Here is a 27,799-nt window from a genome sequence, read left to right as displayed (position 1 = left end):
CGGTTCCATACTTTTTTGGAAATTTTAGGAAAAATCCCTTCAGCTTTTTTTGAGACATTAAAATTACATTTTCCCTCAATATTTTAAGAACATTGTTCCTCCTAAAGGGTTAGATTTGGACTTTGCAATGAGGCTCACTACGGGTCAGTGTGTAGCCGCACTGTCCCAACAGCAAAGCAGGAAGGAACTGGACTCAGAAACGTACCACATTGTGTGTTTCAATGAGACAGTTACACTCTCCCTCCCACAAACTGTCCCAGCATAGAGAGGGAGGGAGGAAGAGACAGACACAAGAGACAAAGGCGTCTGAACATGCCTGGGATCCTGTGAGGGGTAAAGAAGTACAGAGTAATGCAGGGTAAACAATAGAAAGTGCAGGCAGAAAATAGGCAAGGCTGAAGACATCTGGGATTAAATGCACTCTCAGTATGCAAATGAGGACACTTGATTCTGGCCCCCATGCACTACTAAGGCAACATACAATGGCTGCAGTATAGTTACAATAGGCCAAGGAAGGATTCCCCTGGCGGAAGCACAGCATAGCCCCATGCAGCTCTATACTGCTGTATCTAAGCTGTGATGTCAGGCGAATGCCCAAGGGTGGACTTGTACTACATAGTCTACAGGGGATTCTGGGCTACAATACATCCCATTTCACACCCAATACAGCTTACTTAGGTGTACCTGAGCTACTTAGTACATACCTAGGGTCCCGGGTGGGATTGTACTCAGGTGCTAGCCCATGCAGCCTCCCATGCCACTGTGGCAACATTGCTATTTTTAGCAAGCTAGCTACATCAAATTTAGCTTGGATATGTCTACACATGCTGCCTTTGCACCTCCCGACTGCAGTGTAGACATACCCTTAGACATCATGCTTGATCCTAGACAGGAGTAACTTGGGTGCAGATTTTCAAAGGTTGTGTTGGGTGCTAAACGCTTTTAAAAACCTGGCCACAGGAGGTGACACAGTTGGTCTCTCATTAATTCAGGGTCAGTTTCTGTTGCATTCCTGTCCTTTTCATGACACCTTAACCTCATACACTCAACACTTCACCAGCCACGGGTGGGGACCAGATCCAATTATGGGGCGTTTCTGGGATAAAGAACTTTTGGAAAACATAGAACAAGTGTTTATTACTTTGAATGCTTTGGGCCAGACCCTCAGTTTGAGAAAAAAAGACTGAGGGGGGAATCTGATAACAGTCTCCAAAGATGTTAAGGGCACACAGCATCAGGGTCTGCCTGGAAGGATGTGGGATTGGGGCCATAATGTGTGGGTATCCTTAAGTGCTTTTCCCCTAGTTGGTTCCTCCAGCACTTGTACCAGGAAATTGTCCCCTACACTTTCCAAAGCTTCCTGGATTGTATGTGCTCCGCTGTATTGCTCTCCCAGCAGATATCGGGATGATTGAAGTCCCCCATGAGAACCAGGCCCTGTGATCTAGTAACTTCTGTTAGTTGCCTGAAGAAAGCTTCATCCACCTCATCCCCCTGCTCTGGTGGTCTATAGCAGATTCCCACCACGACATCACCCTTTTTGCTCACACTTCTAAACTTACTCCAGAGACTCTCAGGTTTTTCTACAGTTTCATAATGGAGCTCTGAGCAGTCATGCTGCTCTCTTACATACAATGGAACTCTACATCTTTTCTGCCTTGCCTGTCCTTCCCGAGCAGTTTAAATCCATCCATGACAGTATTGCAGTCATGTGAGTTATCCCACCAAGTCTCTGTTATTCCAATCACATCATAATTCCTTGACTGTGCCAGGACATCCAGTTCTCCCTGCTTGTTTCCCAGGCTTCTTGCATTTGTGTATAGGCACTTAACATATATTTATTCCAATTCTTAAATTTTACATTTTTTATGTGAGAAAATAATGAATGATGCATTTCTTAGTTACTAGATTATATATTTTTTACTTATGATTTGTATCAATCTGTATTTGAATGGAAATTTGGCATTCAATTAAAATACACAAAAAAAATTATATTAAAATTATTATTAGAATAAAACATCCTTACATGTGCTAGATACATATCAAAACATGTTTTACATTTAAAATTAATTAATTTATTAAACAAAGTATTCTGTGTAGTTAATGAACTGAACTTACTGTTTCTAGTCACCATGACCTTCAAGTTTTAGAACTACTGGATCTCATTCTTTCACACCTAGTTTTTATTTTTACACAAAAAGAGGTTTCCTAATTTTTAATAAACTTGTCATTGAATTGAACTAGTTGAATAAATTGAAAAGAAGAAAATATTCCCTTTGCATATGCAGAAGAGGCTACTGCTGTCAAAAGCTGGTTTAGCGCTTCCATACACTAATTCCAGGTGCTTAGCAAGTGTTTTCCACCAGTTTGACTTTCATTAAAACATTGGCAGCAAACCTGTCATTCTTCTTTACTATTCTTATTCTTATTACTATTACTATTATTAAATTTTAATTCTTTTAATAGATTATAGAAAGTTTAGTCCTTAAGATAGGTAGCTATAATTTCAAATGTAATTTTTAAATAGCTTTATGTTAAAAAATAAAGTTTCAAATTTAAATTTTAAAAAAAATTGATTTAAATTAAACAAGTCTGATTTTTTAATAAAATCTTTGATTTGTATCCACCTTGGATACATTTTTTTGTTCATTTAATATCTACTCCCATCTGTTTCGTTCTTTATGGGAAGATTTTTTTTAAAGTATTTTTTTGTTTTAGAATGTAGGAAACATTTAACATATACCTGACATTAGAAAAAAGAAAAAAACAAACAAACCAAAAAAAATTAATTTGTAAATTAAAAATAATAGCTTGGTTTTGGATATCAAACTCCTCATACAGATTTTGAAATTTATTAAAAGCCCATTGCCATGGGTGCTGGGTGAATCCCCCCTTTGGGAAGGCTAGCCCACTGGCCCCGTCCCTTCCTCTTGAGGCCACACACCCCACCCACCAGAGCCCCAAGCCCCTCCCCCCACAATTGGAGGTGCCTGGAGACCACCACCTCCGGGAGCCGCGGCCCACCCACCCCAGCTGCACTGGATGGCCTCACAAGCACCAGGCTGCTCCCCAAGACCACTGGACTGGCCCCTCCAAGTGCCAAGCTGGTCCCCCCAAGAGCTGGGCCGTTCCGCTGACCCTCCAAATGCTTGGCCAGCCCCAGTGCTGGGACGACCCCAATTCCACTCCAAGCCACCAGTCCCAGAGCCACCTCAGGCCACTGGCCCGATATTAACCCTGCTTCAGGCTTCTCCTGGCTGCCAGCTGGAGCCGAGCACTCGTGCTGGCTTAAGGGAAAGTGGAGCCTCGGGGTGGAAAATGGGTGGACCACAGCCTGGGCAAGGGGAGGCTTAGCCTGCCCTGGCCTTTGATACCCACAGCCTATGCCCATTGCCTTATAAGGTGAGTGTACTATATAGCTATAAATAATTACCCAAAATGAGCAAAATTTTGTTTTGCCCTACTTGTCTCCACTTGCTGGAAGATAAAACCTACCCAAAAGGAAAACTTTATGGACAAGACATTTTTAAATAATCTGATTCATTTGCCATAGCACCCTAAAACCAGCCAAGAATAAACTCTGGTGCAGTTCTGGAGCTGAGAACCCACTATTGAGCATCACCCTGACATTGGTCAAGTATGAACACTCAAGCTAATCATACCTACCATGAAAGGGAAGAGGGAGGGAGGCTGCCTTTAAGACAATGAGACACAAAATGGTTGAGGACCTCGGATAAATTGTGTCCCAACCGTTCACTACCACTTGAACACTTGATCCACCTCTAGTGGCCGGGGAGGAGGGAAGGGGATTTTCTATTTGTGTATGTGTGCCAAAAATGCATTATTTGGAGTCTGAAACTATTTGTCAAAATTGTGTGGCATTGCTCCAATAGTTTCAGTTTGGGAGAAAATTTTCAAAAGATTTGAAATGCTTTGTTTTGAGTGTTTTATTTCAAAATATTTCATTTAAAAAAAGTGAAACTGTTTAATTTCAGCTTTCTGGTTTGAAATGCAATTTTATTTCCAAGTTTCGACAATAAAAAAATGGGAAAAAACAAATCATGGCTGAATCAAAAAGAAAAACAACAAAAAAAATCAGTTTGTGTCAACTGAAGCAGTTTGATTAATTCAAATTTACTTTTTTCAAGTTTTTTTAATTTGACAAAAAAAGTTTTTGTTTTGAATTGCTGTATACAGCATCCTTTAGACCATTACTGGGTACTGTGTCCAGTTCTGGTGTCCAAATGATGTTGAAAAAGAGAAAAAAGAGAAAAAAAAAACTTCAAAACATTTTGTGTCCCATCAGGTTCAGGTATGAAATCTGGCCAAGCCAAATTTGATTGAAGACTGCTGTGCCATGTGTGAGAATGGGACTCAGTCCCTCTTTCCCTTAGGCACATGGTGAAAGGGATGTGAAAGGGGCAGCGTCTCTTCAGAAAGGAGTGACCCATGTTCCTTTAATCTCTATAGGCATAGCCCAAATGTAAAAGAAACTTAAGCAGATGCTTTACCTTAAAACACGCCCTTTGAGATCATGTCTGTGGGTGTTCTGCTGTCAAAATATAGACCGTTACTCTTTCTAGATTTTTTCCCCTGTATCTTTTAGTAATCTCCCCTCCACCCCCCTTTGAGGTTGGGGCAGTTAAAGACACACACCTCAGGCAGGCTTCAGGGGTGTTGAAGCCCTCCAAACCAGGTCACCCTGGCCCGGGTGTTCCCCTGAGGGGCGCAGGCAGGAATTTCTGCTTCTCTCCCCGATGTATTTGGGGGCTGGTAGTGAGAAATCTTTCCATTACAATTCCTGGTCTATGGGGCATGGTGGAGCAAGAGAGGGGAGTAGAGTAGCAGAGCCAGCAAGGATTGGCTCCTTCCTAGCATAGCACTGAGGTGATGGGCTGTGTTAACCCCAGACCACGCATTCCTTATGTGCATGATCAGAACGTGTAAAACCAGACACTCCTGCTCCTAGCAAAAGATGAAATGGTGATGGGCTGTGTTAGAAGGTGGAGACACAGTCTTTTCCTTTTCATGGCATGCCCTCCAGCCTCACCTTACAAGAGCTAGGACAAATGTTTTCAAACTTTATCATATGCCAAACAGCTCTTTTAAAAATCCTCATTTTAGAAATGCTATTAGTGATAGAAGGGCTTGGTTGGCTTTCCTGTCCTGTTAGAATTTTCAACATTTCAAAACATTTTCCGATCCTGAAGCAGGATGAACAGTTGAAATCATGAAATGTTTCAAAAACCAAAAGCCTCCTATCACTACTCAGTTCAGTTTCAGTTTACTTTGAAATGTTTTGTTCAGATTTTGAAGGTTTTTTTCCCATTTAAAAATTTGTTTTATATGTACATATACCTAGAGTTCTAAACAAAAAAATCTCTTGATGTGAAAATTCAAATTAAAAAATTCTCATTAAAAAGATGATGAAATTCGGTGTTTTTAAATGAAAATATTTTGATTCATTGTTTCAATGAACACAACACTATTTCTCAAACAGTTTCAGTTTTGAAGAATCAGGATTTTCCACCTAAAGAACGTTTCTTTGAAAACATTCCTAATAAATTCTAATTTCCTGTCTGACATTGTCTAATTTCAACTTCCATTGGATCATGTTATGCCTTTCTCTGCTAATGGGCTCTTCATTCTAGCAGAGGAAGGTATAACATGATCTAGGGTTACAAGTTGAAGCTAGACACATTCAGATTGGAAATAAGAAGTAAATTTTTAATGATGAGGGTAATTAAGAATTGGAAAAATTTACCAAAGGTCTCTAGGAATTACTTTGGGGAAGTTCTCTGGCCTGTCTTGTCCCAGGATTCAGGATATATAATCACCATGGTCTCTTCTTGCTGATTTTTTGGTATATCAATTGTGTCTTCTCCACCACCACCCTCCTGCCTCGCTGAGGTCTGGGGAGGACAAGACACACATTCCTGCAAAACTTGAAGAGTTTGGGAGCCCCTCCAATGCCTCTCACACTTGCCAAGCCCGAGGGGTGCATTTCCATATCTTTGGGGGTTGTTGGAGAGGGAATCTCTTCACTTCCACTCCTGACCTAAGGGGCTTGGTGGAGCTAGAGAGGGGAGAGAAGTAGCAGAGACCACATGGATTGGTGCCTTGAAATTTAATTTAAAAAATGTTTATTAAAAAAGAAATCAGGTTTAATTTTAAAAAATCTGATTTAAATTAAATAATTCTGTTTTTTATAATAAAATCATTTATTTGTATCCACTTGGGGCATTTGTTGTTCATGTAGTTCCTGCTGTCATCTGTTTCTTTCTTATAGGAAGATTTTTTTTAAGTATATAAGAAATTGTTCAAAATATTTTTGTTTTACTGTGTAGGAAAAATTTAACATATACCTTAAAAAGTGAGAGAGAGAGAAAAAAAACAAATAACCTCAAACCATGCATTTATAAATTAAAAACTAGCTTGTTTTTAGGATATCAAACTCCTCATACAGATTTTGAAATGTATTAAAAGCCCATTGCCATGGGTGGTGGGTGAACATCCCCCGCCCTGCCCCCCGTGATGTTTAAAAACTGAAATCTTCTTTTATGGAAAGCTTTTTGATTCATTCTTTCAGTGAACAGAACACTTTAGTGCTTCCATAAAAGAACAATTTAAGCTTCCATAAAAGAAGATTTTAAGCTTTCCATAAAAGAAGATTTCAGTTTTTAAACTTTAGTGTTCTGTTCACTGAAAGAATGAATCAAAAAGCTTTCCATAAAAGAAGATTTCAGTTTTTAAACATCCCGGGGGGCAGGGCGGGGGATGTTCACCCACCACCCATGGCAATGGGCTTTTAATACATTTCAAAATCTGTATGAGGAGTTTGATATCCTAAGTTTTGAAGAATCAGCATTTTTCAACTAAAGTCCATTCCTTATAAAATATTCCCAATCAGCTCTAGATTCCACTCTGACATTGTCTAATTTCAACTTCCATTGGATCATGTTATACCTTTCTCTGCTAATGGACTCTTCACTCTAGCAGAGGAAGGTATAAAACAACCTACGGTTAAAAGCTGAAGCGAGACTAATCCAGACTGGAAATAAGAAGTAAAATATTAACGGTAAGGGTAATTAACCACTGAAAAAAATTACCAAGGGTCTCTAATTAGTCTCTGGCCTATCTTACCCAGGATTCAGGATATATAATCACAATGGTCTCTTCTGCCATTGGAATCTAGGAAAGAACCATGGTATACAAGTTCCATTGGCTTTGATTCTTGTATTTTACTATTTATGTACTTACAATATTTTATAAATTACCAAACCTTTGTCTTGGTTTTGGTTATTCCATTATTTCAGTATGCTATGCAGACTAAATTGGAAGTACAGAGTTAAACACATAGTTTTCTTATTGTTTTTCTTTTTCAGGAAGAGTCCAGGAGAAAAAAGGTTAATTTCTATTGACTTCTGTTTCTTGGGGGGTGTCTGGTTGTGTAATATTTGGGGGAAGTGTTTTGGGGGACAAGAACTGTGAATACAAGAGCGATTGATGATTATCAGTGTGTTGATGAAAGGAGACTAGCAGATGGGAGTGATGGGTTGTGAGAGCAATTTCCATGAGAAGACAAGTTGTCTGTAGAGTTTCCATGCTGAGGCCTGGTCTACACTAGGACTTTAAATCAAATTTAGCAGCGTTAATTTGAATTAACCGCTCAACCGTCCACACTAGGAAGCCGTTTAATTCGACCTAGAGGGCTCTTTAGTTCGAATTCGGTACTCCACCCCGACGAGGGGAGTAGCGCTAAATTCGACATGGGTATCTCGAATTAGGCTAGGTGTGGATGCAAATCGAACTTACTAGCTCCGGGAGCTATCCCACACTGCACCACTCTGTTGACGCTCTGGACAGCAGTCCGAGCTTGGATGCTCTGACCAGCCACACAGGAAAAGTCCCGGGAAAATTTGAATTCCTTTTCCTGTCTGGACAGTTAGAATCTCATTTCGTGGTTGGACATCAGGGCGATCTCAGCAGCACCGGCAGCGATGCAGAGCTCTCCAGCAGAGGAGTTCATGTAATCTCTGAATAGAAAGAGGGACCCAGCATAGACTGACCGGGAACTCTTGGATCTGATCGGTGTGTGGGGCGAGGAGTCTGTGCTTTTGGAGCTGCGCTCCAAAAAACGGAATGGAAAGACCTACGAGAAGGTCTCCAAAGCCATGAGAGACAGAGGATACAGCCGGGATGCCACGCAGCGCCACATGAAAATCAAGGACCCCAGACAAGGCTACCAAAAAATCAAAGCGGCAAACGGACGCTACGGAGCCTGCCAGCACTGCCCCACCAGCGACCATGGACTCTGACGATGGGACAGTGTCAACGGCCAGTTCCTCGGCGATGTTCGCGGACGGGGAAGATGAGGAAGGGTTTGTGGAGGACGAGGCAGGCGACAGCGCTTACAACGCTGGTTTCCCCGACAGCCAGGATCTCTTCATCACCGTCACGGAGATCCCCTACCAACCCTCCCCGGCCATTAACCCGGATCCTGAATCAGGGGAAGGATCACTCGGTAAGTGCTTTAACCATGTAAACTTTTATTCTTAATATAACAGGAATCTGAAGTATGTGAAAAGGAGGTCTCTCTATATATGGGGATAGAACAGAAATCCTCCTGGGAGATCTCCACGAAGCTCTCCTGGAGGTAATCGAAAAGCCTCCGCAGGAGGTTCCTGGGGAGAGCTGCCTTATTGGGTGCTCCGTGGCAGCACACTTTTCCACGCGAGGCTTTCATGAGGTACTCAGGGAGCATTGCCTCCCCGAGCACGGCTGCATAGGGCCCTGGTTTGTGCTGGCTTTCACGCAGCATGCGCTCTCTATCTCCTTCAGTGACCATCCTCAGGGTGATCTCGCTCGGTGACTCCTGCATCTAATTAGGGGAATTACTGTAATGTTACGCCTGGTCCAGAGTATTTTTCAAAAAACTCCGGACAGACGGCATAGCACAGACTCAGCACGCTGCTGCGTGACGAGCATAACGGAAAGCCAAAGAATCAAATGGACGCTCATGGAGGGAGGGGGGACTGAGGACACAAGGTATCCCACAGTTCCTGCTGTCTCCGAAAAGCATTTGCATTCTTGGCTGAGCTCCAAATGCTTCTAGGGTCAAACACAGTGTCCGCGGTGGGTCAGGGCATAGCTCGGCAATTTACGCACCCCCCCCACCCCCAGAAGTGAAAGGGAAAACAATCCTCTGTTGACTCTTTTACATGTCACCGTATCTTTACTGAATGCTGAAGATAGATGTGATGGTGCAGCACTGAACACCGACATCCTCACTCCCCCCATGCTATGGATGGCTGATGGTACAATAAGACTGATATCCATCGTCATCATCAGCCTATTGGCACATGGGGCAGTGCAAAAGGACTGGTAACCATGCGTACTAGCATCAGTGAGGTCGATCAAGGGCGCCTGGCCCTAATTTTTCCTGGTAGATGGTGCAGTATGGCTGGTAACCGTCCTCATCATAGCAACAGGGGGCTGAGCTTCATCAGCCCCCACCCTTCATGTGTAAAGAAAAGATTCAATTGCCCCTGGACTAGCAGCAGGATGCTGGGCTCCTCTCCTCCACACTCCTTAATGTCCTATCTGGACTATCATAGCAACTGGAGGCTGCCTTCCACTCATTTCTCACTAACAAGGCACTGTGTCTTATTCCTGCATTCTTTATTACTTCATCACACAAGTGGGGGGACAATGCTATGGTAGCCCAGGAAGGCTGGGGAAGAATGGAATAAACAGGTGGGGTTGTTGCAGGAGCACCCCCTGTGAATAGCATTCAGCTCATAATCTATGCAGGATCTGACACAGAGCAGCTGTGCTCTCTGGTTCTCTGATACAGTGGTTCTCTAGTACACTTGCCCATATTCTAGGCAGGACTGATTCTATTTTTACATACCAAAAAGGAGGAATTGACTCAGGAGTCATTCCCAATTTTAACTTTAGCCCCTGGCTAAGAGCAGCCAGGGGCACTTATGACAGCAGCAAATGGTGCAGTGCAAAAGGACTGGTAACCATGCCCATCTTATTACCAATTTATGGTATGGTAGATGGTACAGTATGGCTGGTAACCATCTCTGCTATCATGCAAAAGCAAAAGCATGCTGCTGTGTAGCGCTGCTGGACCGCCTCTGTCAGCGGCATCTAGTATACATACGGTGACAGGCACAAAAGGCAAAATAGGCTCCATGGTTTCCACACTGTGGCGTCTGCCAGGGCAATCCAGGGAAAACGGGCTTGAAATGATTGTCTGCTGTAGCTTTCCCGGAGGAAGGGATGACTGACGACATTTACCCAGAACCACCCGCGAAAATGGTGTTTGCCCCATCAGGCACTGGGATCTCAACCCAGAATTCACAGAGACAGACTACACTGTGTTCAACAGACTAGACTTCTACATAGATTGCTTCCGTCACCGTGCACGGGCTGAAATTGTGGAAAAGCAACATCACTTGCCCCATAACCTAAGCCGTGCTGAACACAATGCCATCAACAGCCTCAAGAACAACTCTGACATCATAATCAAACAGGCTGACAAAGGAGGTGCTGTCGTCATCATGAATAGGTCGGAATATGAACAAGAGGCTGCCAGGCAACTCTCTAACTCCACATTCTACAAGCCATTACCCTCTGATCCCACTGATGATTACCAAAAGAAACTACACCATCTGCTCAAAAAACTCCCTGAGAAAGCACAGGAACAGATCTATACAGACACATGCCTGGAACCCCGACCAGGTGTATTCTATTTGCTACCCAAGATCCATAAACCTGGAAATCCTGGACGCCCCATCATCTCAAGCATTGGTACTTTAACAGCAGGATTGTCTGGCTATGTGGACTCTCTCCTCAGGCCCTATGCTACCAGCACTCCCAGCTATCTTCGAGACACCACTGACTTCCTGAGGAAACTACAATCCATCAGTGATCTTCCAGAAAACACCATTCTGGCCACTATGGATGTGGAAGCCCTCTACACTAACATTCCACACGAAGATGGACTACAAGCCATCAGGAACAGTATCCCCGATAATATCACGGCTAACCTGGTGGCTGAACTTTGTGACTTTGTCCTCACCCACAACTATTTCACATTTGGGGACAATATATATCTTCAAGTCAGTGGCACTGCTATGGGTACCCACATGGCCCCTCAGTATGCCAACATCTTTATGGCTGACTTAGAACAACGCTTCCTTAACTCTCGTTCCCTAACACCCCTACTCTACTTGCGCTACATTGATGACATCTTCATCATCTGGACTCATGGAAAAGAAGCCCTCGAGGAATTCCACCGAGATTTTAACAATTTCCATCCCACCATCAACCTCAGCCTAGACCAATCCACACAAGCGGTCCATTTCCTAGACACTACTGTGCTAATAAACGATGGTCACATAAATACCACCCTATACCGGAAACCCACTGACCGCTATACTTACTTACATGCCTCCAGCTTCCATCCCGGACACACCACACGATCCATTGTCTACAGCCAAGCTCTAAGATACAACCGTATTTGCTCCAATCCCTCGGACAGAGATAAACACCTACAAGATCTCTACCAAGCATTCTTAAACCTACAATACCCACCTGCTGAAGTGAAAAAACAGATTGACAGAGCCAGAAGAGTACCCAGAAGCCACCTACTACAGGACAGGCCTAAAAAAGAAAATAACAGAACACCACTAGCCATCACCTACAGCCCCCAACTAAAACCTCTCCAGTGCATCATCAAAGATTTACAACCTATCCTTAAAGATGATCCCTCACTCTCACAGATCTTGGGAGACAAGCCAGTCCTCGCTTATAGACAGCCTCCCAACCTGAAGCAAATACTCACCAGCAACCGCACACCATACAACATAAACACTAACTCAGGAACCTATCCTTGCAATAAAGCCCGATGCCAGCTCTGTCCACATATCCATTCAAGTGACACCATCACAGGACCTAATCACATCAGACACACCATCAGGGGCTCGTACACCTGCACATCTACCAATGTGATATATGCCATCATGTGCCAGCAATGCCCCTCTGCCATGTACATTGGCCAAACCGGACAGTCTCTACGCAAAAGAATAAATGGACACAAATCTGACATCAGGAATCATAACATTCAAAAACCAGTGGGAGAACACTTCAACCTTTCTAACCACTCAGTGACAGACTTGAAGGTGGCAATTTTGCAACAAAAAAACTTCAAAAACAGACTCCAAAGAGAGACTGCTGAACTTGAATTAATATGCAAACTAGATACTATTAACTGTGGTCTAAACAAAGACTGGGAATGGTTGGGTCATTACACCAATTGAATCTATTTCCCTATGTTAAGTTCTCCTCACACCTTCTATGGGCCATCTTAATTATCACTTCAAAAAGTTTTTTTTCCTCCTGCTAACGATAGCTCATCTCAATTGATTAGACTCTGCCTGTTGGTAAGCATACTTCCACCTTTTCATGTTCTCTGTATGTATAAATATCTCCTGTCTGTGTGTTCCATTCTATGCATCCGAAGAAGTGAGCTTTAGCTCACGAAAGCTCATGCTAAAATAAATTTGTTAGTCTTTAAGGTGCCACAAGTACTCCTGTTTTTTTTACTGTGTTCATTGTTCGCCAAAATTTATCTTTGCAAGGAATTCACTCCCTTTTCCCCATCACACAGCTTCGACTGTCTCCAGACCTGCCACAGCATCCCCCTCACAGAGGCTGGCAAAGATTAGGCGGCGAAAGAAAAAGACAGGGGACGAGATGTTCGCTGAAGTTATGGGGTGCTCCCGAGACGAGGTGGACCAGCAGAGCCAGTGGAGGGAGACCCTCTCTCAGCAGCAGCGCTCACACAGCGAACAGGAGGAGAGGTGGCGTGAGGAAGACAAGCAGTCGACTCAAACGCTGCTTGGACTAATGAGGGAGCAAACGGACATGCTCCTGTGCCTTGTGCATGTTCTGCAGGACCTCAGGCAGGAGGACAGAGCCCCCCTGCAGTGTATCTGCAACCGCCATCCCCCGCCACAAAGTCCCATACCCCCCTCACCCAAAATAACCAGAAGGAGGGGCGCCAGAGGCCCTGTAAACTGTCACTGCACCCCAGCAGAGTGCTCAAGTACTGAAAAGCTCTCATAGCCTAATTTTTGAGAAGTCCTTTCCTTCCCGCCTCACCCAAGCCCCCATCCCAGTTTCATCCCCTAACTGTCTAGTTGATAATAAAAAATACTTTTCTGTTAATTACTTTTTTCGTCATGTTCTTTTAGAGGAGACTGTGTTTGAAGGGGGGAAGGGGGTTGGTAATTTGACAGGACAATCACCTTTACCAGGGTACAGACATGGGGGCAGGATCAGCAGCAGGTCACACACACACTGCAGTCAGTACGCACCCTGGTCGGTATGGGAGGTGGTTTGAGGGTTCTGTGTGGGTGGGGGGGGTACATTACTTTGTAGCGGGGGAGGGGGGTTACAGATCTCATGCAACGGTCCCTGTCCTGGACCACAGAGCCACGCAGCAGAGGAATCTGTATCCGTCCTCCCCCGCCAAAAGGCCACATAGCCCACGCACACAGAGTCCCAAAAAGGAGGGATGGCAGGCTCCGTTGAAACATCCAGTCCGGCACTGCAGACCGCTCTGGGAGCAGGAGCCTGTCATTCCTCGAGTTTACAGGCGGTCTTTACATCACCCCACACCCTACTCAGCACAGTCCGTGTCCCAGTTTCAACCCTGTAACGCGAAGTCATCAATAAAGAAATCTTTGTAAAGTTACAGTGGAACATGTATTTTATTTTTATACGTGTGTTGGAAGATGGGGAAGCGGGGTGGGCGGTGTATGTAACTGCAGATGCTAGTCAACAGTAACTTGGTAAAGAAACAGGGGCAGGTTCAGCTTCTCTGTAAAGAAACTGAACAGTCACAGGTCACGCTGCTCACTGTTCGCTGGTACTTGAAGAGTTCCTTGTCGCTGTGCAAGGCGCCTGCACAGGGCTTCACGAGCTTCATGGGCATTAGCAGGTAGGCTGGGTCCCCGACGATCACTATAGGCATCTGCACATCCCCAAGACTTATTTTGTGGTCCGGGAAGAAACTACCTTCCTGCAGGCGTCTAAACAGACCAGAGTTCCTGAAAACAAGCACGTCATGAACTTTGCCTGGCCACCCGACGTTGATGTTGGTAAAACGTCCCCCATGGTCCACCAGTGCTCACAGCACCATTGAAAAGTAGCCCTATTTCTCAGCAGCTGACTGTGGAAGAGGTGGACGATAAGGTGCGAGGAGTTGACAACGGCCATAACTGCAGCGGGATCAGTGCTCAAAGTGCTGTGGCGCCCGCGCTGTCACTGAGCAGAAAAGTGCACGAACAGATTGCCCGCAGGCGCTTTCAGGGAGGGAGGGAGGGAGGGAGGGCGTGATTGACGGTTCAATGATGACAGTTACCCAAAACCACCCTCGACACATTTTTTCCCCCAGCAGGCATTGGGGGCTCTACCCAGCATTCCAATGGGCAGCGGGGAGTGCGGGAACTGTGGGATAGCTTCCCACAGTGCACCGCTTCCAAAGTCGATGCTGGCCCCGTTACTGTGGACTCAGACAGTCGAATTAGTGTATTTAGTGTGGATACACAAATTCGACTTCATAAGGTCGATTCCACAAATTCGAATTAAGTAGATTCGAAATAGTCTTGTAGTGTAGACGTACCCTGAGAGAAGGTTTGGAATTTCCTCTTCGTGGGGTGAGGTTGATTCAGAGTCCTGTCATGGCTGGCAGATGAGTCTGGTTGTGTGGGAACAGTTGTGCGTGTGTGAGAGTGAAATATGTGGGGTTTTTCACATTGAAACCTTTGGAAGTTGTTTAAATATAATATTTGTGAGTATTTGTTAACCCACTACACACACACACACCAATGACTGCAAAAGAGATGACTATCAAAGGAGAAAAGAGTAAATTTTAATTAATTCTTCTTCATTATAGTTCTCTTAAACTGATATCTGTAAAGAGCTGTGCAGGGCTCACTATTAGAAGTATGGGAGCACAAATATTTTTTTTCCTAATAATCTTTTAATTCATCTCATGTCTTATGTTGGACTCCAGAAAGAGGCAGTGTGCAGCATCTCTAGAGCAGTGACAATATTGAGCATTTTCTTTATTGCATTAACAGGATTTATTGAGGTTTCTTACAGTAGGGAGATAAGACTGGTTTTCACTATTGCAGCATAATTGGAGTGACGTATCAAATTCAAAGCCTTTTGGGAGAAGCGTAATATCTGCTAGCTAACCCAACTGAAATTTACAAGATGTGTGAATTAAAAGAATTTTTTTTCTTTGCAGATGAACTCCAAGTAATACTGGGTAAGTGTGTGTTGATTCTCGAATATAAAAGTTAATTCAATTCCATGGTGGAAAAGTTATGCAAATAGAAATGAAGTTCTCACCGTTAGATATATGGGAATGGAAGGAGGTTTGTTGTTGTTACAGTTTGCTGGGATGGACAGATGAATGATACAGATCAATTCCTGCTCCATTGGGTCAAAGTCTATCCTAGGCAGTGGGCCATGTGTCACTAATATCCCACACATCCCTTCAAAATAGACCTCTTTGAAGTCTGGGGAGTTAAAAACACACACTTCTATCGGGCTTCAGGGGTATTGGAGCTCCTTCAAGCCCTGTCGCCCTGGCCAGGGTGTTCCTCTGAGAGGTGCAGGCAGGAATTTCTTCTTCTCTCCTTCATGTTTCTGGGGGCTGGTGGTGAGAAGTCTTTCCATTACAATTCCTGGGCTATGAGACTTGGTGGAGCAAGAGAGGGGAGTTGAGTAGCAGAGCCAACATGGATTGGCTCCTTCCTATCATAGCACTGATGTGAAAGGACTGAAGGCACCAGCACATTCCTTATGTGCATCATCAGAACATGTAAAAACAGACACTCCTGCCCCTAGCAAAAGAAGAAAAGGTGACAGACTGTGTTAGAAGGTGGGGAGAACTTCTTTACCTTTTCACCTGAATCCCTCCGTCCTCACCTTATAAGAGCTAGGACAAATGTTCTCAAATGTATCATATCGTAGAACCCACTTCTAGTCCAAGGAAGCTTATGCTCAAATACATTTGTTAGTCTCTAAGGTGCCATGGGACTCCTTTCTCTTTTTATCAAAATATCCTCTTTTATAACAATTCTATTATTAGTAGTAGGCCTGGGTTGATTTTCCTGTCCCTTTAGAATTTTCAACATTTCAAATCATTTTCCTATCCTGAGGCACGATGAATAGTTGAATTCTTGAAATGTTTCACAACAGTGTATCCTAACCCAGTTCAGTTTGTCAATTAAAACATATTATTTTGAAATGTTTTGTTTAGATTTTGAATGTTTTTTTCTCCTTTTTAAAATTTGGTTTACCTAAAGGTGAAAATTCAAATTCAAAACTTCTCATTACATAAATGTTGAGATGGCATGTTTTTAAAAACTCAGACCTTTTTTATTAAACGCTTTTTGATTTGTTGCTTCTGTGAACAGAACACTATTTCTCAATCAGTTTCTGTTTTGAAGAATCAGCATTTTTCAATTAAAGACCATTTCTTTGAAAACATTCCCAATCAGCTCTAATTTCCAGTCTGACATTATCGAATTTCAACTTCCATTGGACCGTGTTATGCCTTTCTCTGTTAATGGGCTCTTCAGTCTAGCAGAGGAAGGTATAACAAGGTCTAGGGTTACAAGCTGAAGTGAGACATGTTCAGACTGGAAATAAGTAAAATTTTAATGGTGAGGGTAATTAACCATTGGAAAAATGTACCAGGGGTCTCTAGGAATTACTTTGGGGGAGTTCTGTGGCCTGTCTTATCCCAGGATTCAGGATATATAATCACAATGGTCTCTTCTGGCATTGGAATCTAGGAATCTGCAGTGGTATACAACTACCATTGGCTTTGATTCATTTTACTACTCCTGTACTTACAATATTTTATAACTTACCAAACTTTGTCTTGGTTTTCGTTATTACATTATTTCCCTATTCTATGGAGAGAAAATTGGAAGTACGGGGTTAAAGACATTGTTTTCTTTTTGTTTTTCTTCTTCATGAAGAATTCAGAGAGAAAACGGTTAAGTCTCATTGACTTCTGTGGCTTGGAGTAGTGGTCCCCAACCTTTTCGTCTGGCGGGCACCGGACGAAGGACCACAGCGGCGGTGGAACACCCGCCGAAATTCCGTGAATTTCTGCGGCATTTCGGCGGCGACGTCTCTCGATGACACCGCTTAATGTCTGATTGTGTAACATTTGGGGGATATGTTTTGGGGGACAAGAACTGTGAATATGAGAGAGATTGATGATTGTAAGTATGTTGATGAAAAGAGACAAGCAGATGGGAGTGATGCGTTGTGAGAGAAGTTTTCCTGAGAAGACAAGGAGTCTGTAGAGTTTCCATGCTGAGAGACTGCTTGGGATTTCCTATTCATGGAGTGAGGTTTATTCAGAGGCCTATCATGGCTGGCAGATGGTTCTGGTTGGCTACTGAGAATGGGAATAGCAATTGGGAGTGTGTGAGAATGGAATACATGAGGTATTTCACATTGAAGGCTTCAGAAGTGATTTAAATACAATATTTGTGAGTATTTGTTAATCCACTATACACATACACACACACCAATGACTGCAAAAAGAGATGACTATCAAAGCAGAAAAAAGTAACTTTGAATTAATTCTTCATTATAGTTCTCTTACATTGACAATACTAGTAAAACATCTATAAAGACCTGTTCAGGGATCACTGTTAGAAGTATGAGAGCACGAATATATTTTTCCTAGTAATCTTTTAATTCATCTCATGTCTTGTGTTTGGACTCCAGAATGTGTCAATGTGCAGCCTCTTATGAGCAGTGACAATATTGAGCATTTCCTTTATTGCATGAACAGTATTTACTGAGGTGTTTTACAGTAGGGAGATGAGGCTGGTTTGGACTATTGCAGCATAATTGGAATGAGGTATCAAATTCAAAGCCTTTTGGGAGAAGCGTAATACCTGCTAGTTAATGCAACTGAAATTTACATGATGTGTGAATTAAAAGAATATTTTTTACCTTGCAGATAAACCCCAAATAAAACAGGGTAAGTGGGTGTTGATTCTCGAATGTAAAAGTTAATTCAATTCCATGGTGGAAACGTGATGCAAATAGAAATTAAGTTCTCACAGTTGATATTTGATTATCAGCAGGTAAGTATGCCCAGTGGTCTGTGATGGGATGTTAGATGGGGTGGGATCTGATTCACTATAGAGAATTCTTTCCTGGGTGCTGGCTGGTGAGTCTTGCCCACATGCTAAGAGTTTAACTGATCGCTATATTTGGGGTCGGGAAGGAATTTTCCTCCAGGGCAGATTGGCAGAGGCCCTGGAAGTTTTTCGCCTTCCTCTGCAGCATGCAGCATAGGTCACTTGCTGGAGGATTCTCTGCAGCTTGAGGTCTTCAAACCACAATTTGAGGACTTCAGTAACTCAGACATAGGCTAAGGGTTTGCTACAGGAGTGGATGGGTGAGATTCTGTGGCCTGCACTGTGCAGGTCAGACTAGATGATCATAATGGTCCCTTCTGACCTTAAAGTCTGTGAGTCTCTTAGTCTCTGAGTTAGAAATAAGGGAATGGAAGGATGTTTGTTGTTGTTACAATTTGCTAGGATGGACAGATGAGTGATACAGATCAATTCCTGCTCCGTTAAGTGAAAGTCTATCCTAGGAAGTGGGCCATGTGTCACTAATATCCCACACATCCCTTCAAAATAGACCTCTTTGAGGTCTAGGGAGTTAAAGACACACACTTCTATCGGGCTTCAGGGGTGTTGGAGCTCTTCCAAGCCCTGTCACCCTGGCCAGGGTGTTCCCGTGAGAGGTGCAGGCAGGAATTTCTTCTTCCCTCCACCATGTTTCTGGGGGCTGGTGGTGAGAAGTCTTTCCATTACAATTCCTGGGCTATGAGACGTGGTGGAGCAAGAGAGGGGAGATGAGTAGCAGAGCCAACATGGATTGGCTCCTTCTTAGCATAGCACTGATGTGAAAGGACTGAAGGCATCAGCACATTCCTTATGTGCATCATCAGAACGTGTAAAACCAGACTCTCCTACTCCTAGCAAAAGATGAAAAGGTGACAGACTGTGTTAGAAGGTGGGGAGAACTTCTTTACCTTTTCGCCTGAATCCCTCCGTCCTCACCTTATAAGAGCTAGGACAAATGCTCTCAAAGTTTATCATATGCCAAACAGCTCTTTATCAAAGTATCCTCCTTTTAAAAAATTCTATTAGTAGTAGTAGGCCTGGGTTGATTTTCCTATCCCATTAAAATTTTCAACATTTCTAAACAGTTTCCTATCCTGAAGCATGAGGAACAGTTGAAATCTTGAAATGTTTAACAAACCAAAAGGCTCCTATCCCAACCCAGTTCAGTATGTCAATTGAAACATATTTTTTTGAAATGTTTTGTTTAGATTTTGATAATTTTTCCCTTCTCTAAATTTGGTTTATAAGTATATTTACCTAAATTTCTATACAAAAAAATCTCTTGACATGAAAATTCAAATTCAAAACTTCTCATTACATAAATGTTGAAATGGGATGTTTTTAAAAACTCAAACCTTCTTTTATGAAACTCTTTTTGATTCATTGTTTCAGTGAACAAAACACTATTTCTCAAAGTTTCAGTTTTGAAGAATCAGCATTTTTCAACTAAAGACCATTCCTTATAAAATATTCCCAATCAGCTCAGTATCCCAATCTGACAGTAATTTCAACTTCCATTGGATCATGTTAGGCCTGTCTCTGCTAATGGACTCTTCACTCTAGCAGAGGGAGGTATAAAAGAACCTACGGTTACAAGCTGAAGCGAGACTAATCCAGCCTGGAAATAAGAAGTAAAATATTAACGGTAAGGTTAATTAACCACTGAAAAAAATTACCAAGGGTCTCTAAGAATTACTTTGGGGAGGTTCTCTGGCCTATCTTACCCAGGATTCAGGATATATAATCACAATGGTATCTGCTGCCATTAGAATCTAGGAAACAACCGTGGTATACAAGTACCATTGGCTTTGATTCTTGCATTTTACTATTTCTATAATTACAATATTTTATAAATTACCAAACTGTGTCTTGGTTTTGGTTATTACATTATTTCCGTTTGCTATGGAGACTAAACTGGAAGTACCGAGTTAAACACATAGTTTTCTTTTTGTTTTTCTTTTTCAGAAAGAGTCCAGAAAGAAAAAGGTTAATTTCTATTGACTTCTGTTTCTTGTGGGGTGTCTGGTTGTGTAATATTGGGGGGAAATGTTTTCGGGGACAAGAACGGTGAATACAAGAGAGATTGATGATTGTCAGTGTGTTGAAGAAAAGAGAGTAGCAGATGGGAGTGATGGGTTGTGAGATCAGTTTCCATGAGAAGACAAGTCGTCTGTAGAGTTTTCATGCTGAGAGAACATTTGGAATTTCCTCCTGATGGGGTGAGGTTGATTCAGAGTCCTGTCCTGGCTGGCAGATGAGTCTGGTTGGATACTGAGTATGGGGAAACAGTTGGGAGTGTGCGAGAATGGAATATGTGGGGTGCTTCACATTGAAGCCTTTGGAAGTGGTTTAAATATAATATGTGTGAGTATTTGTTAACCCACTACACACACACACAAACATCAATGACTTCAAAAAGAGATGACTATCAAAGGATAAAAAAGTAACTTTGAATTAATTCTTCTTCATTATAGTTCTCTTACACTGACTATACTAGTAAAACATCTGTAAAGAGCTGTTCAGGGCTCACTATTAGAAGTATGGGAGCACAAATATATTTTTCCTAATAATCTTTTAATTCATCTCATGTCTTATGTTGGACTCCAGAAAGAGGCAGTGTGCAGCATCTCTAGAGCAGTGACAATATTGAGCATTTTCTTTATTGCATTAACAGGATTTATTGAGGTGTTTTACGGTAGGGAGATGAGGCTGGTTTGGACTATTGCAGCATAATTGGAGTGAGGTATCAAATTCAAAGCCTTTTGGGAGAGACATAATATCTGCTAGTTAACCCAACTGAAATTTACAAAATGTGTGAATTAAAATAATATTTTTTTCCTTGCAGATGAACTCCAAGCAAAACTGGGTAAGTGTGTGTTGATTCTGAAATGCAAAAGTTAATTCAATTCCATGGTGGAAAAGTGATGCAAATATAAATGAAGTTCTCACAATTAGAAATGAGGGAACGGAGGGATGTTTGTTGTTGTTAGAATATTATTTTGATTCAATTTGCGAGGATGGACAGATGAGTGGTACAGATCAATTCCTGCTCCATTGGGTGAAAGTGTATCCTAGGCAGTGGGCCATGTGTCACTAATATCCCACACATCCCTTCAAAATAGACCTCTTTGAGGTCTGGGGAGTTAAAGACACACACTTCTATCAGGCTACTGGGGTGATGGAGCTCCTCCAAGCTCTGTTGCCCTGGCCAGGGTGTTCCCCTGAGAGGTGCAGGCACGAATTTCTTCTTCTCTCCTTCATGTTTCTGGGGGTGGTGGTGAGAAATCTTTCCATTACAATTCCTGGGCTATGAGACTTGGTGGAGCAAGAGAGGGGAGTTGAGTAGCAGAGCCAACATGGATTGGCTCCTTCCTAGCATAGCACTGATGTGAAAGGACTGAAGGCAGCAGCACATTCCTTATGTGCATCATCAGAACGTGTAAAAACAGACAGTAGTGCCCCTAGCAAAAGATGAAAAGGTGACAGACTGTGTTAGAAGGTGGGGAGAACTTCTTTACCTTTTCACCTGAATCCCTCCGTCCTCACCTTAGAAGAGCTAGGACAAATGTTCTCAAAGTTTATCAGATGCCAAACAGCTCTTTATCAAAGTATCCTCTTTTTAAAAAATTCTATTATTAGTAAAAGCAGCAAAGAATCCTGTGGCACCTTATAGACTAACAGACGTTTTGCAGCCTGAGCTTTCGTGGGTGAATACCCACTTCGTCGGATGGATGCATCCGACGAAGTGGGTATTCACCCACGAAAGCTCAGGCTGCAAAACGTCTGTTAGTCTATAAGGTGCCACAGGATTCTTTGCTGCTTTTACAGATCCAGACTAAAACGGCTACCCCTCTGATACTTTTATTAGTAGTATGCCTGGGTTGGTTTCCCTGTCCCATTAAAATTTTCAGAATTTCTAAACATTTTCCTATCCTGAAATTTTTCACAAACCAAAAGGCTCCTATCCCAACCCTGTTCAGTATGTCAATTGAAACATATCATTTTGAAATGTTTTGTTTAGATTTTGAAGATTTTTCCCTTATTTAAATTTGGTTTATAAATATATTTACCTAAATTGCTAAACAAAAAAATCTCTTGATGTGTAAATTCAAATTCAAAACTTCTCATTACATAAATGTTGAAATGGGATGTTTTTAAAAACTCAAACCTTCTTTTATGAAACTCTTTTTGATTCATTGCTTCAGTGAACAAAACACTAGTTCTCAAAGTTTCAGTTTTGAAGAATCAGCATTTTTCAACTAAAGACCATTCCTTATAAAACATTCCCAATCAGCTCTAATTTCCACTCTGACATTGTCTAATTTCAACTTTCATTACATCATGTTATGCCATTCTCTGCTAATGGATTCCTCAATCTAGCAGAGGAAGTTATAACATGACCTCGGGTTACAAGCTGAAGCTGGACAAATTCAGACTGGAAAAAAGAAGTAAAATATTAATGTTGAGGGTAATTAACCATTGGAAAAATTTACCAAAGGTCTCTAAGAATTACTTTGGGGAAGTTCTGTGGCCTATCTTATCTGAGGATTCAGGATATATAATCACCCAATGGTCTCTTCTGACATTGGAATCTAGGAAACAACCATGGTATACCAGTTCCATTGGCTTTGATTCTTGCATTTTACTATTTCTATAATTACAATATTTTATAAATTACCAAACTGTGTCTTGGTTTTTGGTTATTACATTATTTCCGTATGCTATGGAGACTAAACTGGAAGTACAGAGTTAAACATATAGTTTTGTTTTTGTTTTTCTTTTTCAGAAAGAGTCCAGGGAGAAAAAGGTTAATTTCTATTGACTTCTGTTTCTTGAGGGATGTCTGTGTAATATTTGGGGGAAATGGTTTGGGGGACAAGAACGGTGAATACAAGAGCGATTGATGATTGTCAGTGTGTTGATGAAAAGAGAGTAGCAGATGGGAGTGATGGGTTGTGAGATCAGATTCCATGAGAAGATAAATTGTGTGTAGAGTTTCCATGCTGAGAGAAGGTTTGGAATTTCCTCTTCATGGGGTGAGTTTGATTCAGAGGCCTATCATGGCTGGCAAATGACTGTGGTTGGATTCTGACCATGGGGGTAGCAGTTGGGAGTTTGTGCCAGTGTAATAAGTGTGGTGTTTCACATTGAAGTTTTAAATGTAATATCTGTGAGTATTTGTTAAGCCATTACGCACACACCCACCAATGACTTCAAGAAGAGATGACTATCAAAGCAGAAAAAGGTAACTTTGAATTGGTTCTTCTTCATTATAGTTCTTTTAAACTGACTATACTAGTAAAACGTCTATAAAGAGCTGTGCAGGGCTCACTGTTAGAATTTTGGGAGGAAAAATATTTTTTTCCTAATAATCTTTTAATTAATCTCATGTCTTGTGTTTGGACTCCAGAAATAAGTAGTGGGTAGTGTCTCAGGGAGAGGGATAGCTCAGTGGTTTGACCATTGGCCTGCAAAACCCAGGGTTGTGAATTCAATCCTTGAGGGGGCCACTTAGGGATCTGGGCCAAAAACTGGTCCTGCTAGTGAAGGCAGGGGGCTGGACTCAATGATCTTTCAAGGTCCCTTCCAGTTCTAGAATATTGGTATATCTCCAATTATTACCTCCAAAGCAGTGACAATATTCAGAATTTCCCTTATTATACAGACAGGGTATATTGAGCTGTTTTACAGTAGGGGGATGAGTCTGGTTTGAACTCTTCCAATATACTTGGTGTGAGGTATCAGATAAGAAGCTTTTGGGGAGAGGTGTAATATCTGCTAGTTTACCCAACTTTAATTCACAAGATGTGTGAATTAAAAGAATATTTTTTTCATTGCAGATGAACTCCAAGTAGAACTGAGTAAGTGTGTGTTGATTCTCGAATGTAAAATTAATTCAATTCCATGGTGGAAAAGTGATGCAAATAGAAATGAAGTTCTCACCGTTAGAAATAAGGGATCTGAAAGATGTTTGTTGTTGTTAGAATATTATTTTAATAAAATTTGCTAGGATGGACAGATGATTGATACAGATCAATTCCTGTTCCATTGGGTGAAAATCTCTCCTATGCAGAGGGCTCTGGCACTTATAGCCCATACATCCTTTCAAAATAGAATAATAGAATATCAGGGTTGGAAGGGACCTCAGGAGGTATCTAGTCCAACCCCCTGCTCAAAGCAGGACCAATCCCCAGCTATATCTTTTTGTAATCTCCCTTCCACCTCTCTTTTATATATACATTTACCAAAATAGCTGCCAATGTCATCTCTTGTGTTTGGACTCCAAAAAGAGGCAGTGTGCAGCATCTCTAAAGCTGTGACCATATGCAGAATTTCCTTTATTGCACAGACAGGAATTACTGAGGAGTTTTACAGTAGGGGGATGAGTCGGGTTTGAACTCTTGCAATACAATTGGTGTGAGGTAGCATATAAGAAACTTTTTGGGGGAGGCGTATTATCTGCTAGTTAACCCAACCTAAATTCACAAGGTTTTTTAATTAAAATAATTTTTTTTTCCTTGCAGATGAACTCCGAGTAGAACTGAGTAAGTGACTGTTGATTCTTTTAATGTAAAATTTAACGCAATTCCATGGTGGAAATGTGATGCAAATAAAAATGAAGTTCTCTCATTTAGAAATAAGGGAACTGAAGGATCTTTGTTGCTGTTAGAATATTATTTTTAATAAATTTGCTAGGATGGACAGATGAATGGGACAGATCAATTCCTGCTCCCATTGGATGAAAATCTCTCCTATGCAATGGGCTATGTGTCACTTATATCCCACACATTCCTTCAAAATAGGGCATAGGTGTGTACTTTGTGCTGCAGAGTCCTAGCACTTGCTATCTGTGCAGGGATGAATTTCACCCCAAATAATTCCTTACATGTCTGTGAATATAGAGAGAGTTAGGCCCTAACAACGTGTCTCTTATTATCTGATTTGGATTTTGTCAGTGATGTCAATAATTGCAGTAGGACCATGTCCTGTGAGATAGTGACCATGTGTGGGAGTCCCACACTCAAAATATGAAATATTCTATTACCCTTGCTGATTTTTTGGTATATCAATTGATTCTTCCCGCCACCACTCTCCTGCCCCCATTGAGGTCTGGGGAGGGCAAGACACACACACCTGCAAAGCTTGAAGGGTGAGGGAGCCCCTCCAATGCCTGTCACACTGGCCATGCCTCAGGGATGCACCTCCATGTCGTTGGGGGCTGGTAGAGAGGGAATCTCTTCACTTCCACTCCTGGCCTAAGGGCCTTGGTGTCGCTAGAGAGGGGAGAGGAGTAGCTGACACCACATGGATTGACACCTTCCTAGCAGGCACAGTGTTGAAAGGGCCAAGGACTTCAGGAGTTCTCCCACCTTTTTGGTTCAGGGAGATGGGAAGGGAGAAACCTTCTTAATTTGCTGAGGAAAGAGGCTGTCTCTCACTATGTGCAGCAGCTCTGATTGGCTGTAAGCGAAAGGAGTTGGGCAGGTAGCCAATCAGAGTGGGGTTACCATATAGAAACATCTGAAACCTATGGATTATGGGGAAATCCCGTAGACCTGGCAAATTGGAGGCCATCTGAAATCCCACAGAGCTGGCACATCTGAGTTAATTTAACTTTGAAAGGTGTCGCCAGTACAGGTACAACATTATCACACAAACATCTGATTACCTTGGTTACCTTTGTGTAATAACATTTTTCTAGCTCATCCACTCTCCTCACTCACCACCCTTAAACACCCTCCCCTTTAGCTTATTTGGAAGGAGCTGGGCTTTCCTCTTGTATTCGTCTCCTATCTCCTTTGCTGCAGTAGCACATTTTCATCTCTCTCATAGCAGGGAAGGCAGCAGCTCCAGGCAGAAATAATGCTGCTCCCCACATTCCCAGAATCATCACATATATTTTCTTGTGGTCTGCTGCCTCTGCTTGAGACTGAGGTATCAGTGAAGGATGGAATGGAGCTGGTGACTCCATGAGAGCCACATATGAGGCCCAAAATTGTACAATAACCACAGTGTGTGTGTACCATAAATGTGCTTTGTTTTCTCTTTTCTGCACAAGTACATCACTCTGTGTTGTGTCCGACGATCTCAGTATCTGCAGTGCAGTTGTAGCCATGTCAGCCCCAGAATATTAGAGAGTCAAGGTGGGTGAAATTGGTCCAGTAAAAGATATTACCTCACCCACTTTCATCATCAGTTATCCTCAACCTGGGACATTTCTGCTGCCAAAAGGAGGAAAATTTTCAGTAGATGCCTCTTTGAATTCAATGTCTGTTGTTTCTCACTTTCATTTCAGATTGGAGAAGGACTCAAAAGTATGCAGGTAATAGAATACACATTTCTCCTGGTAATCAGAAATCATCTTCCTAGTTAAAAAAAAATCAAAAAATAAAAACAAACAAAAAACACACACAGAAAAAAACTAGAAATAGAACATATTGCTATCAAGGAGATAACAACTGGGGCTTTACTCCATTTCCTCTCAGGCCTTACTCATTCTGTTCTTTCAACCATTGTAACTTATATCAGAATCTCACACAACATATCTGAGTATCAATAAGATAAACATTTCAGGATCTCTCCCATTTCTGTGTAAAGTTCAATCAAATATCACATCTCTGAAATATTTCAGTGTAAACAAATTGTCAGAATAGAACAAAACCCATTATCAGTAGGCATTTTATCTGAGTAAGGACAGCAGGAATTGGCCCACAGCCATATCTCCCATGTTCAGTTTATACTGAAATTAGACAAGGGTTTCTTAAATTCTCTCTTTGCAGATGACATCACTCTTAATCCAGCCACAGCCCACCCCAACCTCTCCATTTCCGAGGTTAAGAAATTTACTCATAAACCTGAACCTCAGAAAGTTCCACCAGCTCCAGAGAGGTTCGATTCAACTGTCTGTGTGTTGGGCTCTGAAGGATTCTCCTCTGGAAAGCACTACTGGGAGGTGGAGGTTGTGAGCAGCACTGACTGGGACCTGGGAGTGGCCCGAAAATCCATACAGAGAAAAGGAAAACTTTCCCTGTCCCCTAAAGAGGGATTCTGGGCTCTGGGTCTGAGTGGGAGAGATTATTGGGCAAAAACTGATCCATGGACCCGGGTCATGGTGCAGAGAAAGCCCAAGAAAATTGGAGTTTATCTTAGTTACCAAGAGAGGCAGGTGACCTTTTTCAATGTAACTGACATGTCTGTGTTGTTCACATTTAATAATTGTTCATTCTCAGAAGAGGTTTGTCCATTCTTTAAAAATTCACACAAAGAAACAACAATGAGAATTTGTTCTATAAGAGAAGATGAATGAGCTTAAAGAGCCACTATGACTCATTTATCCCACTCTACCTTTGAAATCAAATTTCTCACCAATGAATTTGAATTACATTTTGCCTCTGTATTATCTGTGATGCCATCTCCAGAAAAAGCACCATTACTCATTTTATGGCTATGACCCTATGACATAAAGTTTCTCCCCAATAACATTTGAATTGTAGTTTTTACTCTGTACTTTGTGAGCTGCCATCTTAATTACATGCTTT

The 27,799-nt window shown here is 42.1% G+C and overlaps 1 protein-coding gene across 1 annotated transcript in view; it reads left to right on the top strand.

Annotated features, from left to right (window-relative positions):
- Positions 1 to 27,799, top strand: part of LOC120388157 (butyrophilin subfamily 1 member A1-like) — a 43,715-nt gene extending 15,916 nt beyond the window's left edge. Inside the window, exons 4-9 of the mRNA XM_039509780.1 lie at positions 7,386 to 7,406; positions 15,332 to 15,352; positions 24,101 to 24,121; positions 24,785 to 24,805; positions 26,557 to 26,583; positions 27,041 to 27,799. Of these exons, the coding sequence (XP_039365714.1) occupies positions 7,386 to 7,406; positions 15,332 to 15,352; positions 24,101 to 24,121; positions 24,785 to 24,805; positions 26,557 to 26,583; positions 27,041 to 27,567 (638 nt within the window). The 3' untranslated portion in view covers positions 27,568 to 27,799. The remainder of the gene's footprint in view (positions 1 to 7,385; positions 7,407 to 15,331; positions 15,353 to 24,100; positions 24,122 to 24,784; positions 24,806 to 26,556; positions 26,584 to 27,040) is intronic.

Source organism: Mauremys reevesii, linkage group 22 (genome assembly GCF_016161935.1).
Source record: "Mauremys reevesii isolate NIE-2019 linkage group 22, ASM1616193v1, whole genome shotgun sequence".
In the NCBI taxonomy this organism is placed as follows: Eukaryota; Metazoa; Chordata; order Testudines; family Geoemydidae; genus Mauremys; species Mauremys reevesii.
The sequence above is the reverse complement of the archived record's forward strand: the minus strand, read 5'-3'. Positions and strand labels throughout refer to the sequence as shown.